This window comes from Lolium rigidum, chromosome 2 (genome assembly GCF_022539505.1).
Source record: "Lolium rigidum isolate FL_2022 chromosome 2, APGP_CSIRO_Lrig_0.1, whole genome shotgun sequence".
Lineage (NCBI taxonomy): Eukaryota > Viridiplantae > Streptophyta > Magnoliopsida > Poales > Poaceae > Lolium > Lolium rigidum.
Window position 1 is genome coordinate 100252797 of NC_061509.1, and position 14152 is coordinate 100266948.

The following is a 14152-nucleotide window of genomic DNA, read 5'->3' on the forward strand; positions in this document are numbered from 1 at the left end:
GTGCGCAGAATTTTTTTTTTTTGAGATGTGCCTCACTCCAATTCTTTCCTGCGTCCGCCACTGCTCGCGCCACTATCAAACTGTCGGTGCACCATCATCAAGCTCCTCTGCTACTGCAAACTGCTGCGTTTCTCGACCTCCCTCGCGTGCCTAGCGTCGCAGGCCCCCAAGTGGGCCATTCTTTCTTTTGAGTCGGGCTTGCATGGTGGCACCAGGGCCCAGCCCATTGTGTGTACTGTGCACGCCTCTTCTCCATCGCGTTTCAGCCAAGTCCAAGAAAAATCACACAGCCCCCGCTTCCGCCGCCGGCCACCGGCTGCGCCTGCTCCCTTCGCCCGCCGGCTAGCGGCTGCGCCTGCTCCCTGCGCCTGCCGTAAGCCGGCTCCAGGCCCCTCCCGGCGCGTCTGCTTTCCTCGCCCGCCGCGTGCCCGCAAGGCCGCAAGGTCCGTGCCCCGGCTCCTCCCCCAATCACTCTGCTCGTTTGACGAATCAATTGATTTTCTATGTCTGTATGTGTAGCCATATGACCTAGATTCGTCTATTCGCCCAGCCATTCGTAGAAATGTTCTAAAAGCATCTTTCTTCATTCTAAAAGCATCGTAGGATACTGCACCGAGGGCAAAAATGTTCAGAATGTATATATTTTGTGTTTGGGAAATGCTAGAGATTATTCCTGGGACAATAGTATTCTGTGTGTTACCATATTTTGGCTCAACATCTATGACTTCCTGCTACCCTTTCTGCTCAGCATTATAACAAGTACCTGAGTAATCTACTAATCTTCTTCCTGGTAATATTTTGTGAGCCAACACAAGGCATGTACCAAGTTGGGAACAGAAATTTTTTCTGCACGGACTGGTTCAATATTGAACTTGAATCAGCAAAAGACCGGAATAAAACTCTGCCAACCTTTCTTGAGCTTGGTTGCTTTAACATTTGCTACCTTTGTCTGGTGTGCTAGACTATTCTGGAATGCCACCGGCCTTGCTTGACAGTTTACTCACTTGTCATACTACCCACCTTAATCTTACTACTTGCGGTCTGTTTCATTAGAACCTGGGTGGTATCATTTTGTAGACTGAGGACATAAGTTATAGTTTTACATCTTATTTCTTCAGGTTCTAATATACAGCTATTTTGTTTCATTTAAAGCAGAGCACATTATCTTGTACCATGGCCAGTGAGGAGGATGTGAAGCAGCGGCAAATCGTTGAAGACCGTGCAAGAAATATTAGCCACAATGTCCGGTGCACCGAGTGTGGCAGCCAGTCCATTGAAGATTCACAAGCAGATGTTGCAGTTCTCCTTAGAAGGGTACATTTTGCTTCTATAATCTATATACCGTGCACTGATTAGTTGCTTCACCATCTTGTTCAGCTACTTGTCAAACTTTAGTAGCAGAGATTTGCTTATTTCTGTATGTTTTTTCATGTTTCCAGAGCATCCAACCGTTGCTTTGTTGGTCTCTTGATGACTTTGTCTAAAACAAACCTAACCAAGACTCGAAATTTTGAAACACTTGTAACTGAGGTAACAAACGTACTTGAAGTCTTGTAATGATCAATGGTGCTATAAAATATAATGTGTTTGATTTAACCATTTGATGAGAAACGGACTAGCCATCTCTTGTAATTTGAAGATGTTGATAGGCATCCAATATTTTACTGCAAAAAGCACTGTGAAACTTGAAATTATGATACTTTTTGTTGGTAACTCCACAACTTATTTGGTTCCTGGATTAGGCGTCTTTTTTACTTGACTAGGCTTCTAAGATTCGGATTATATTTTGGCACCACTATATTTTTTTTTCAGATTTACATTACTTTTTTGTTCGCTGGAACACTGTTATCTCATGCCCAAGCATTTATTTACACCGCGTGCTACGTACACATGAACAGAATTAATCTTGACATAAATCAGTGCCCAAGGTTTATATGCTACAAAAGATTGGAGTTTTTATTGCCAGACAGTTCATTCTATGTCATGGGAAGCTTCACTGCCTCAAGTATTCATCACATATGTGACATTTTTGCAGCTAATTCGTGATGAGATAAAATCTGGAAAGAGTGATAAGGAGATCTACAAAAAGCTGGAAGACGACTTTGGAGAAACAGTTCTATATGCCCCTAAATTTGATCTTCAAACTGCTGCTATATGGTTATCACCGGTGAGCCTTGCTTGTGACCTTTTTCTGCGAGATCTTTAATTATAACTTTATCATGCTGTTCATTTTTAAATTATGAACTTAGTCTGTGTAGAGGTAGCAATACTTATTTCAACTGCTTTTGTTTGTGCAGCAGAACATGCTAAATGAACACGTTCAAATACTTAAATATATAGTTCCCTAAATCAAATATTTCCTGTACCAAGAGGAACTGTCTAGAGTAGGTAGTTCAAAACCTGATCTAGTAAATCATGTGCAGGTCATTGTGGGTGGTGTAGCAGCTGGTATCTGGGCTTATCAAAAGCACAGGCAAAGGACCAACGTTCACATTATGGCTCTGAACCTGGTCAGAGGGGTTCCCCTGACTCCAAGGGAGAAGGAGACCATGATTGACATCCTTACACCTCCTCCACCACCAAGGAGGTGGTGGTGGCCTATCAAGTGATGCTCAGTGGTAGCAGTATACGTATGCGCAGGATGGCTCTCGATTTATATCTCACACACACACTTGGAGCTTTGACTACGATTTTTTTGGTTTAACCAAATGCCTGCACGTCTTGGCATTTGTACTGTATGAACCTAGGAGTACTTGTTTTGCAGATTGTGGGATATTGATAGTGAGAAACAGCCTGCTGTTGAACTTCCCAGGCGTGCTGTTGAACTGACAAACAATGTGCTGTGTCTGCTGATCCTCATGTAGCAGCTTAGCAGAGAAGTACGTAACTCTGTCTCCAGAATAAGCTAGTACAGTATTTGATTTTCCTAGTCTTTTTACATGTAAATCGTTTATGTACTCAATGTACTGAAATTGTGCATGCTCTTTTGCACGTCTTGTTTGTTTTGTCTGCACTACATCTAACCCGTGTCTCCTGACCTCATGTAGTAGCAGAGAAGTGTGTAACTTTGTTTCCAAAATAAGCTACTACAGTTTTATTTTATTTTTCCTAGTCTCTTTACATGTAAATTGTCTGTGGATGCTTCTTGGCATGTCTTGTTTGTTTCGTCTGCACTTCCTTCATCTAGCTATGATGTCTAACTGTCAGAACACTATACAAGTTAAAGTTACCACTGGCTGCTACCGTTGGCAATCTTGATACCCCAGCTCACGTCCTCACAGCGCCGGACGTACGGCAGCACCTTGCTCACGTCCACGTCCTTCCAGGCGGCGCAGTCGCGGTAGGACGGGGAGTGGAAGCAGGGCTCGACGGAGATGGCTCGCACGCACGGCGGGTCTGGCACCACCCCAGTGTCCGGCGACCAGATGGGCGTGGCGGGCATGATCCATGGCCTTAGTCCGCCGAGCCCCTGCGCGACGTAGCCGAAGGTGGAGAAGCCGGTGGTGACGAGCACGTCGCAGGTGCTGAGAAGGTACATCTCGCTCAGCGCCCTCCCGTTGTGCGATCTGTCGCCCCACTTCTGCCGCCCCTCGTGGCTGGGCTGGTGCAAGTGCACCCTGCGATCGCCGCCGTACGCGTCACTGATCCTCTCGTAGTACCACGAGGTCAGGGAGGTGACCAGCACGGCCTGGTCGGCGACGACGGACGCGTTGCTGGCTGCCGTCTTGGACGGGGGATCATCAAGCAGCAGCAGCTTCTCCCTGCGGACGCACGAGAGGACCTGGTCCATGACGTGCCGGAGCTTCTGCTTCCTGGTGTACACCCGGATCTGTAAGCCGACGCGCTGCCCGGCGCCGGCGAGGTGCGCGCCGTAGTACCCGGTGACCGCGCGCCACACGTCGTTCACCGGGTGGAACAGGTACCGCCCGAGGTGGTGGAACGCGGTGTCCTTCTCGGGAAACATCCTGCCCAGCTCGTCTTGGAACGACGGCACGAGGAAGAGCCCCGGGACGAGGTAGCTGTCCGTCTTCATCAGCAGCCACGGCGCGCCGCGGAGGAGCCGCTGGTGCTCGTCGCAGTAGAAGAGCTTGTCGTCGAAGTCGTACCGGCCCTCCAGGTGCAGGTACACGTAGGGCGGCCGGCGGCCTCCGTCCGACCACGTCGCGTTCCCGTCGGCGCCGACGGAGAGGACGTTGGCCTTGAGCATGTTGCCGAGGCTCTCCTTGGAGTCGCCGTCGTAGTCCTCGAGGTGGGCGAGCGGGAAGCCGCCGCCGAACCAGCCCGAGAGAGGGAGCAGCCACGTCGTGCTAGGGAAGGGCTCGCAGAAGAGGGCGCCCACGTCGTGGTGGATGAGGAGGGCGCGCTCCGTGAGCACCGCGTAGAGGAAGGCCGACGCCGTCGCCAGCATCCGGTTGCCGAGGCCTTGGTAGGGAATGGAGACCAGGTAGCGGCAGCCGTCCGTGTCAGCGGCGACGGCGCCATCGCCGGACTTGAGCTGCCGGATCGCCGCCCTGTACGGGGCCGTGCCGGGGCCGCACCGCTTCTGGAGGGCTTCGTGCCTCCGGAGCTTGCCGAGCAAGTAGGGGGATGGTTTATGCGACGGGCGGTTCCTCTTCTTGTTGTCGTGGTAGCTCGCGAACTCGTAGCGGCTCCGGCACGAGCCCGAGCTGAACTCCGCGGTCAGCAGGCCGTCCAGGAGCTGGTCGGCGGTGAGGTTGGACGACGGAGGTTCATGATCTGGAGATGAAGAGGCATTTCATTAGCAAATGTGTTAGCAAAAATCGTCTTTGAAATTTCAAAATTGGATAATGTTAGCTGTAAGTTGGACGACGGGGATTTCAAATGCCCTACTTAGGTCGATTTGGATCGAGCAAATATGATCTTTATGAACATGTCGAAGACGGAAGTGCTTCTTCAGGTAGAGGTGGATAGGTGGAAATTAGTGGATTTTTTTATAAGATGTACTCCCGTACAATTTCTTATTTTGAGGGCTTTGGTCTCGCTTGTATTATTTGCGGTGGAGTACTTCATTCTCGCCGTTTCTGAATTCTTTTGGATAATCAGCAGAAGGGAGTACGTACTACTCCGTATTTTTCAAGCACTCGGCTATCCCCGGACCCTAGCTGTTGTGACGGGTATATGGCTGACCCCTTCGATTGACTCACATCCGGCCAAGTTCTAGCTGTAATGCCCTCGATATAAAAGGGTTCTAGCATTCACACGTCAAAAATAGTTCCATATTTGACTAAATACTAGTGCTGCAGCGGTGCAGATGCCACTGTCAATTCGGTGGGCAGTCCGGTACAAGTGGAAAGTAAATGTCACGAGTGCGTGGCTGTGGGCTGGTCGAACTTGGTGCGCGTGCTATACATCTTTTAAAATCCTTATGTTTAGTTCTTATCCACAAAATCACAGTTTGTAAATGTATTCGTGAGTGAGCTCAAGCAAAGGGATCCTAAATGGATTCCTCCTCCATCCAATATGGCCAAGATGAACGTGGACGCCAGCAGTTTCGAAGGTCGAAAATAAAGGAGCAGCAGTAGCATTCTGCCGTGACTCAGGAGGTAATTATTTGGGGTCGTCGGCGGTGATCTTCTCTAGAACTACCGACCAAACGGTGTTAGAGACTTTGGCTTGTCGTGCAGCATTAACACTAGCTGAGGATCTTGTTCAATCTAGAGTCCTTGTTGCTTCTGATTATAAACCTGTGGTGGAAGATATCATGGAAGGAACTATGGGTAGATATGGAGCTATTGTCTTAGAGATTAGAGCGCGGGCTGCACAGATGAATGAGTGTAAGTTCGTTTTTGAAGGGAGAGCCTCAAACTTTGAGGCTCGCAACCTAGCTAGATTTATGCTTTCTTTTGGAGTTGGCTGGTATGTTTGGCTGGGCACTCCGCATGATGTAAACATTCCTGTAAACATTCTTGCCAATTAATAAAGTCTAGCAGGTTGTCTAAAAAAAGTTCTTATCCAAAAAAATCTTGGTGCTTTCTCCCTTCTAAATTAAGTGTCACGGTTTTTGTTGAATTTGGTTTAAACACGGATGTACCTAGACACGTTTTAGTATATAGCTTTGCTTATCATAAAAAAAACCTGCGAGACTTAATTTAAAACATTCATTCTGAGTGTCTGTTGAATGAAAGACCACTTGGTTGTTAGTATGGCATTTGGTACTAGAATAGACGTAGCCGGGTCTTTCCCGCCCTGCATTTTTATTAACACATAGTCAAAGTCAATCTCCTATCACGGGTGAGCATCGAGGCAAAGACAATAGCACCGATGTAGACGAGAGCGATGGATTTCATGTAGTTGTGAATCTAGGACGAAAATTTTCTATTAGTGCATTTAGTCATGATTACTAGTATAATTATTAGTAGCTATAAGAGTTTCTATATTTTTGGAGGGGGTATCATGACACTTATGATATGCCATGACACCCATGGCATCTCCAATGAGGCACTGCCAGCGCCTATTTGACGCGCCCGTGGAGATGCTCTTATGATTATTTATGCCTCATGACTTTTGGCATAAACTAAATAAGTGCTTTTGATTTTGGTTTTTGGCTTACAACATCATATACTTAATATTTTATCGAAAGCCAAAAGCACCTATTCAGCTATTTTAGTGACTTGTTGCCAAGATTTCAAAACCACAAATAAGCACAACCAAGTGTTTCTCGCACATGTGTTCAGTGTAGTGCTCGGTGGATAGATTTCAGCTGGATTGCAATTGGTATAGTTGGTTGGGCAACGAGGTCCACGACCCAACTTGCCCAAGAGCTAGCCCCATCCTGTCCTAGTTTCGGCAGTGGACTGCTGATCAAATTGCATTATAGTAACACTAATAGCATGTGGTGTTACTAATTACTAATGGATATGTCGTCCGTGGCGGCCGAGCTAACGTATACTTTCCGCTGCTGTATTTCGTGGTCAAGACTATTTTGTGGGTCTACCGCTTACGGCTTACAGCAACCGTTCCATGGCAACGACACATCTGTCTTTTGCCATCCGATCCTTGTATTTTCTTCGAGAGGTACGTAATAACCTGGCAGATGTTTTTGGGGGAGAATGAACTTATCAGGAATGTATGGCGGCGGATGCATGTCTAGCTAGATCCTCGGAACGGGGAACGGGCACGCACAAGCCTTGTCCTAGCTGTAGACCGGCCTTATCTATATAGGTATATGCCGCGCATAGATACGCATATGCAGTAGTATGTACAAATTCTTCCCTCCGTTTTTGTAATTTTTGTTATGGTTATAGTTTGAATTTATAACTAAAATCACCATAATAATTATGGAACTAAGAGAGACTATAGCTAGCTCTATACTCCATTTCAAACAAGTACTTGCGTTTTGACGAGGTACTAAATTGACGCAATTAACACACTAGTGTGATCCATGTGAGAAGAAATTAAGTTATCTACCCACCAGTGTTAATTACGTGTAAGTAACTTAGTCGTCTGAGGGAGTAGTACTCCCTCTCTCACAGTTTGGCGTGCGCGTATCATTAGTATAATAATATAATTTTTACATTATATAATTTAAATTATATAGGTTAAATTGGCGACCTAGAGATACGGGGAAGACTAGTAAACTGAGACGGAGGGAGTACTATTTTAGTTGGCCTGGACGAAGATGCATGCACTTACGAAACGAAGATACAAACGAATGAAGCAATTCGATCTCCAGCCATGGCGCGCGCGGTTGTATGACATACCTTGCACGGAGACCCTGTTGCTGGGAAGCGTCGGCCAGCCGTCCCCAGGGGCGGAGAGCACGACGAAGGCGAGCACGGTCGCCGCTACGACGCAGACGGCCGGCAGAGCCCTCCTCGCTCGGCTTCGAAGACGCCACCACCGCTTCTTCACGGTGTCCAGCTCGGCCACGAGCGACGACGGCGCCGGCGTGGGGCTGCTGCGCTCGACGTCCATGTCCATGCTCGCTAGCTCCCTCGCCGCTGTGTGGCCGGAGGGGTATTGGGGTCGGATGCGTAAGTGTTTGGGAACTCCGCTCGGCCGCGGCAGCTATATGTGCACCCTCCTCCTTATTTTAGGGGAAGAGGCGGCAGCTAGCTGGCAGGTCATTGGACGAGCCGTCGGGTTGTTTGGCGCGTACGTACCGTGATTGAAACCAACGGTCACGGTTTTGGACTGCACAACCATTACGGTTTCCTTCTTCCATATCTATACCTAATAATAAAGGAGCTAAGGTTTCTGCCAAAATTTTCGTCCAACATTTTTTTGGACGGATTTACCCTCCCACCAAAAGATATATTACCAGCAATGCCACCGATAAGTGCCCGTGCGTTGCATCGGGTGAAAAAAAAATCGAACACTACAAGTATCAATTGTGATGACAATTCTCCTACCTTGTACTATCATCGACGAAAGTGGTCACTTGTTCTCCTATTCACGATAAAACATGGTTAAAAAACAATGGATTACAATAGAATAACCTTGCCGCTCAAAATAGGTTAACCCACCTAATTGAATTCCAGTGTGTGGCCACACATTTTTTAGTTCTTTTATTTTAACCCCCGAAATAGCTATATAGGAAGTCCCACGTCAGGGGATGTTTTCTTTATTCCTTGAATCATTGTCTTTTGTCAACTTGCGATCTGCGGAATTAAAACATATTGCGCTACTTTGATATTATACACTACATTTATAAAAAAAAAATACCAAGTAGAATAGCTGTTAGGCCTATTAGGGTTACAACCTTGCAGGTTTGAAAATTTGATGAATCTCAAATTATACATAAATAGCCGAAAATTGCCTTGCATAACACCTTTGCTCCATCCCGACCCCCGCGTCGTCCTCCCTGGGCCGCTCGGGGGAACCCTAGCGCGCGCCGCCGCCGCCCCCCCACCCCTGCTCCCTCCCTCCGCCGCCGGAGGAGTCCACCGGGCAAAGCCCGCGCTGGAGGACGGCGGCGGCGGGGTTCCTCTCGCGCGCGTCGACCTCGGCCTTCGGCGGGAGCCCGCGGTGGTGGGAGATGGCTCAGCCTCGGCGGCTCGCCGGCGTGGCGGCGGCTCGGTCGGCGTGGCAGCGGCCTAGCTCGGCCCCCCTCCGCACCCCCGGTGGTCCGAGGCAGCGCGCGGCGGGCGGAGCTCCGGCTCCTCCCAGATGTGGCGGCGACGGCGGCGGCTCCCTGCTGCAGTCCGGCGAGGGTGGGCGGGGTGGCGGCCCCTCTCCCCTGCTTCTTCCTCTGCGGGTGGTGGTCGGCGGGTTGCTGCTGGTTGCTCGTCGCGGCGGCTTCCCGAGGTGCCAGATCTCACCGTGGCGGGCTCGGTTCGATCCGGCCCGCCGGTTCTCCGCCGGCGGTGAGGTTGGTGGTCCTACGTGGTGTGGCGTCGTCGCCGCGTGGGAGGTGCTTGTGCCGGTGGTTCGCATGCCGGGCGGCGTTGTGGGTCTTCCTCATCTCCGTTCGGCAACGTGGGAGTGCGGAGGTTCGGCCTGCTCCGAGCGAAAGCCGATGGCGCGGCGACTGCGGATGTCGCTATCCTCTTGGGGGCCTTCATGGAGCCTTCGACCTCCTCCGCTCCCGGAGCATAGTTTTCGGGCGAAAGCCTAGGCCGTGTTGTGCAGGGCCGGACGACGGCGTCGATCCACGTCGCTTCCTCTTGGGGGCGTCGTCTTGAAGACTTTGTTCCCCGGCCGTGCTTTCCTGAGGCTGGACTCATACGGCATCGCGGCGGGTGGCCGGCGATGTGTGAGGTCCGTGTGGTGGCTTGTGTGGCAACGATGGCGGTGTTGAGCGATGGTTTGGTAGCGTCAAGACCTTGGCTTCGGCGACCGTCCGAGCTTCTTCGTCTTGTGCTTCGCTTGCGGTGGAGTCGGAGCTGCTATGGGCAGCGTACGATGACCTGCAGGGTGGCCCTCTGGCGATGATCGTCCTCGGCGCAGGTCTTGCGCTTATCCTCTTCAGAGCTCGTCATCAGAGTCGGAGCTGTCTGTTGCTTCACGAGGAGTCGCTTGTTTGGCGCTGGCCGGCTTGAGCTTCGCGGTGCCGCTTCGGCGAGGTCTTGGTGGTTGGTTCTTCGGTGAAGTCGGAGTCGCTGAAGAGTGATGACGATGACGTTGAAGGTCAACCGCGACGACTTATCGCTTCGGCGGCCTGTGTATCTTGTGTGGGTTGCCAGGTGGCTCTGTGTCCCTGCGGCGGTCGTGCTCCATGACGGTCGACGGGGCACTTGTTTCGGTTTTCGGCCGGTTTTCCGCTAATAAACTGGCCAAATTCTATGCTTCTTCTTTATTAATGAAAATGGCAAGTCTTTTGCCTCGTTTCAAAAAAAAGAAACAAATTATACATAAATTGGATTGGCTAAACAAGGCAAACTGCCGATTATCAAAACAACACGAAAAAAATATAGAGCCATTCAGCCGATGGCAAAGCTGGCATGGCATGAGTGTCTTTTCGTCCTCACAACTCTCTCACACTGTTGTTATCCAAACCAGTAGCTCATAATCCTCTATCTTTCTCTTCTCTATCCCAAAAATCTCCATGCCGCCGTGGTGTCCTCTGCTCCATTGGATAGACATTGAATCCAGCTGCTAGCTAGCTGATTGCAAGCTTATGTACAATCCTGCTACCGCTTCTCAGCTCTGCACGCACGCATGTCTCGCCGCCTCGGTTGCGCGCAGCCGCGCACTCCGTGGATTCACTCATCCCGGCCGGTCGCCGCGATTCCTGGAAGCCCGCCTCCCTTCGCCCTGTCTCCTCTGACCACTTACCCTCTCTCCAGTCTTCTCGGCGCCGACTGCAGAGTAACGGTGCTCAATTAATTGGGTTTGCCTTGTGCTTGTAATCAGGACAGGAGTACAGGATGGTGCTGGCCAGGTAATATTTTTGGAGTTGCCGATTCCTTCGCTCAATCGGGCGGCCTAATTCGCCTAATCCAAAATTTTCGCCCAGCAAATCCAAATCCTCTTCAATGGTGTCCATCCGCTCAGCTGTATCCAGGGAAACTCAACCATCCCTGGGGAATCCATGGGGCGGTGCTCATGGCCGGAGCGTCGTTGGCGGCGAAAATCATGGGGCGCGGAGGCAAGCGGCAGGAGCACCTACGGGGCCGACGGTAGGAGAGACGGGGGCCGTTGGAGGCAGCGATCTGGCGCCAGAACTCGACTGGTTTGCGGCTGTGCCCTGGGCCGGCCGCGTGGGGAGCCTACATGTGCCGCCCGTGCAACACCCCACCGCCGAAGGCCACCTCGCTGCGACGCTGTGATGGCGTGTATTTCACACGTTCGTTGGGCAACCCCAAGAGGAAGGTATGATGAGCACAGCAGCAAGTTTTTCCTCAGAAAGAAACCAAGGTTTATCGAACCAGGAGGAGCCAAGAAGCACGTTGAAGGTTGATGGCGGCGGGATGTAGTGCGGCGCAACACCGCAGATTCCGCGCCAACGTGGAACCCGCACAACATAACCAAAGTACTTTGCCCTCAACGAAACAAGTGAGGTTGTCAATCTCACCGGCTTGCTCGTAACAAAGGATTAACGCAGTATTGTGTGGAAGATGATTGTTTGCAGAAAACGAAGTAGAAACAAGTATTGCGAGTAGATTGTATTTCAAGTAAAGAGAATTGGACCGGGTCCACAGCTCACTAGAGGTGTCTCTCCCATAAGACGAACAAGCATGTTGGGTGAACAAATTACAATTGGGCGAATTGACAAATAAAGAGAGCATGACAATGCACATACATATCATGATGAGTATAAGTGAGATTTAATTGGGCATTACGACAAAGTACATAGACCGCCATCCAACTCGCATCTATGCCTAAAAAGTCCACCTTCAGGTTATCATCCGAACCCTCCAAGTATTAAGTTGCAAACAATGTGACAATTGCATTAAGTATGGTGCGTAATGTAATCAACAACTACATCCTTAGACATAGCATCAATGTTTTATCCCTAGTGGCAACAAAGACAACACAACCTTAGAACTTTGCATCATCGTCCCGGTGTCAATGCAGCATGAACCCACTATCGAGCATAAGTACTCCTCTTGGAGTTAAAAGCATCTACTTGGCAGAGCATCTACTAATAACGGAGAGCATGCAAGATCATAAACAACACATAAGCATAACTTTGATAATCAACATAACAAGTATTCTCTATTCATCGGATCCCAACAAACGCAACATATAGAATTACATATAGATGATCTTGATCATGATAGGCAGACTCACAAGATCCGACAATGATAGCACAATGGGGAGAAGACAACCATCTAGCTACTGCTATGGACCCATAGTCCAGGGTAGACTACTCACACATCACACCGGAGGCGACCATGGCGGCGTAGAGTCCTCCGGGAGATGAATCCCCTCTCCGGCAGGGTGCCGGAGGCGATCTCCAGGATCCCCCGAGATGGGATCGGCGGCGACGGCGTCTCGCAATGTTTTCCGTATCGTGGCTCTCGGTACCGGGGGTTTCGTCACTGAGGCTATTTGTAGGCGGAAGGGCAAGTCAAGAGGCGGCACGGGGGCCCACACCACGGGCCGCGCGGCCAAGGGGGCCGCGCCGCCCTAGGGTTTGGCCACCCCGTGGCCCTCTTCGTCTCGTCTTCGGTCTTCCGGAAGCTTCGTGAGAAAATAGGCCTCCGGGCTTTTATTTCGTCCAATTCCGAGAATATTTCTTTACTAGGATTTCGAAACCAAAAACAAGCAGTAAAACGAAGAATCGGCACTTCAGCATCTTGTTAATAGGTTAGTTCCGTAAAATGCACGAATATGATATAAAGTGTGCATAAAACATGTAGATAACATCAATAATGTGGCATGGAACACAAGAAATTATCGATACGCTGGAGACGTATCAGCATCCCCAAGCTTAGTTCTCGCTCGTCCCGAGCGATGTAAAACGATAACAAAGATAATTTCTGGAGTGACATGCCATCATAAACTTGATCATACTATTTGTAAAGCATATGAAGTGAATGCAGCGATCAAAACAATGGTGATGACATGAGTAAACAAGTGAATCATAAAGCAAAGACTTTTCATGAATAGCACTTCAAGACAAGCATCAATAAGTCTTGCATAAGAGTTAACTCATAAAGCAATAATTCAAAGTAAAGGTATTGAAGCAACACAAAAGAAGATTAAGTTTCAGCGGTTGCTTTCAACTTGTAACATGTATATCTCATGGATATTGTCAACATAGAGTAATATAATAAGTGCAATAAGCAAGTATGTAGGAATCAATGCACAGTTCACACAAGTGTTTGCTTCTTGAGGTGGATAGAAATAGGTGAACTGACTCAACATTGAAAGTAAAAGAATGGTCCTCATAGAGGAAAAGCATCGATTGCTATATTTGTGCTAGAGCTTTGATTTTGAAAACATGAAACAATTTTGTCAACTGGTAGTAATAAAGCATATGCATCATGTAAATTATATCTTATAAGTTGCAAGCCTCATGCATAGTGTACTAATAGTGCTCGCACCTTGTCCTAATTAGCTTGGACTACCCGGATTATCACCGCAATACATATGCTTTAACCAAGTTTCACAAAGGGTACCTCTATGCCACTTGTACAAAGGTCTAAGGAGAAAGCTCGCATTTGGATTTCTCGCTTTTGATTATTCTCAACTTAGACATCCATACCGGACAACATAGACAATAGATAATGGACTCCTCTTTTAATGCTTTAAGCATTCAACAACAATTAATTCTTTTCTCATTAGAGATTTGAGGATGTTTGTCCAAAACTGAAACTTCCACCATGGAACATGGCTTTAGTTAGCGGCCCAATGTTCTTCTCTCACAATATGCATGCTCAAACCATTCAACTCAGTGTAGATCGCCCTTACTTCAGACAAGACGAACATGCATAGCAACTCACATGAAATTCAACAACGAGTTGATGGCGTTCCCGAAAACATGGTTATCGCACAACAAGCAACTTAATAAGAGATAAAGTGCATAATTACATATTCAATACCACAATAGTTTTAAGCTATTTGTCCCATGAGCTATATATTGCAAAGGTGAATGATGGAATTTTAAAGGTAGCACTCAAGCAATTTACTTTGGAATGGCTGGAAAATACCATGTAGTAGGTAGGTATGGTGGACACAAATGGCATAGTGGTTGGCTCAAGTATTTTGGATGCATGAGAAGTATTCCCTCTCGATACAAGGT

At 48.8% G+C, this 14152-nt stretch overlaps 2 protein-coding genes across 2 annotated transcripts; one reads left to right on the forward strand and one right to left on the reverse strand.

The window, feature by feature from the left end:
* Positions 1–404: 404 nt before the first annotated feature.
* LOC124686992 (cytochrome c-type biogenesis CcmH-like mitochondrial protein) lies at positions 405–3080 on the forward strand. The gene is made up of 4 exons (XM_047220848.1): positions 405–443; positions 1156–1314; positions 2036–2167; positions 2424–3080. Exons 2-4 carry the CDS (start codon positions 1174–1176, stop codon positions 2607–2609), a joined length of 459 nt encoding a protein of 152 aa, XP_047076804.1. The 5' UTR covers positions 405–443; positions 1156–1173; the 3' UTR covers positions 2610–3080.
* Positions 3081–3089: 9 nt separating this feature from the next.
* Positions 3090–7935, reverse strand: LOC124686991 (galactoside 2-alpha-L-fucosyltransferase-like). The gene is made up of 2 exons (XM_047220847.1): positions 7722–7935; positions 3090–4737 (listed from the first exon to the last, which is right to left on the reverse strand). Exons 1-2 carry the CDS (start codon positions 7933–7935, stop codon positions 3227–3229), a joined length of 1725 nt encoding a protein of 574 aa, XP_047076803.1. The 3' UTR covers positions 3090–3226.
* Positions 7936–14152: the final 6217 nt, after the last annotated feature.

Coding starts and splice junctions, on each gene's coding strand:
- LOC124686992 (XM_047220848.1), top strand. CDS start 1,174: ATGGCCAGTGAGGAGGATGTGAAGCAGCGGCAAATCGTTGAAGACCGT. Junction 1,315..2,035: donor TTGCAGTTCTCCTTAGAAGG/GTACATTTTGCT, acceptor ACATTTTTGCAG/CTAATTCGTGATGAGATAAA. Junction 2,168..2,423: donor CTGCTATATGGTTATCACCG/GTGAGCCTTGCT, acceptor AATCATGTGCAG/GTCATTGTGGGTGGTGTAGC.
- LOC124686991 (XM_047220847.1), bottom strand. CDS start 7,935: ATGGACGTCGAGCGCAGCAGCCCCACGCCGGCGCCGTCGTCGCTCGTG. Junction 4,738..7,721: donor CAACAGGGTCTCCGTGCAAG/GTATGTCATACA, acceptor CTTCATCTCCAG/ATCATGAACCTCCGTCGTCC.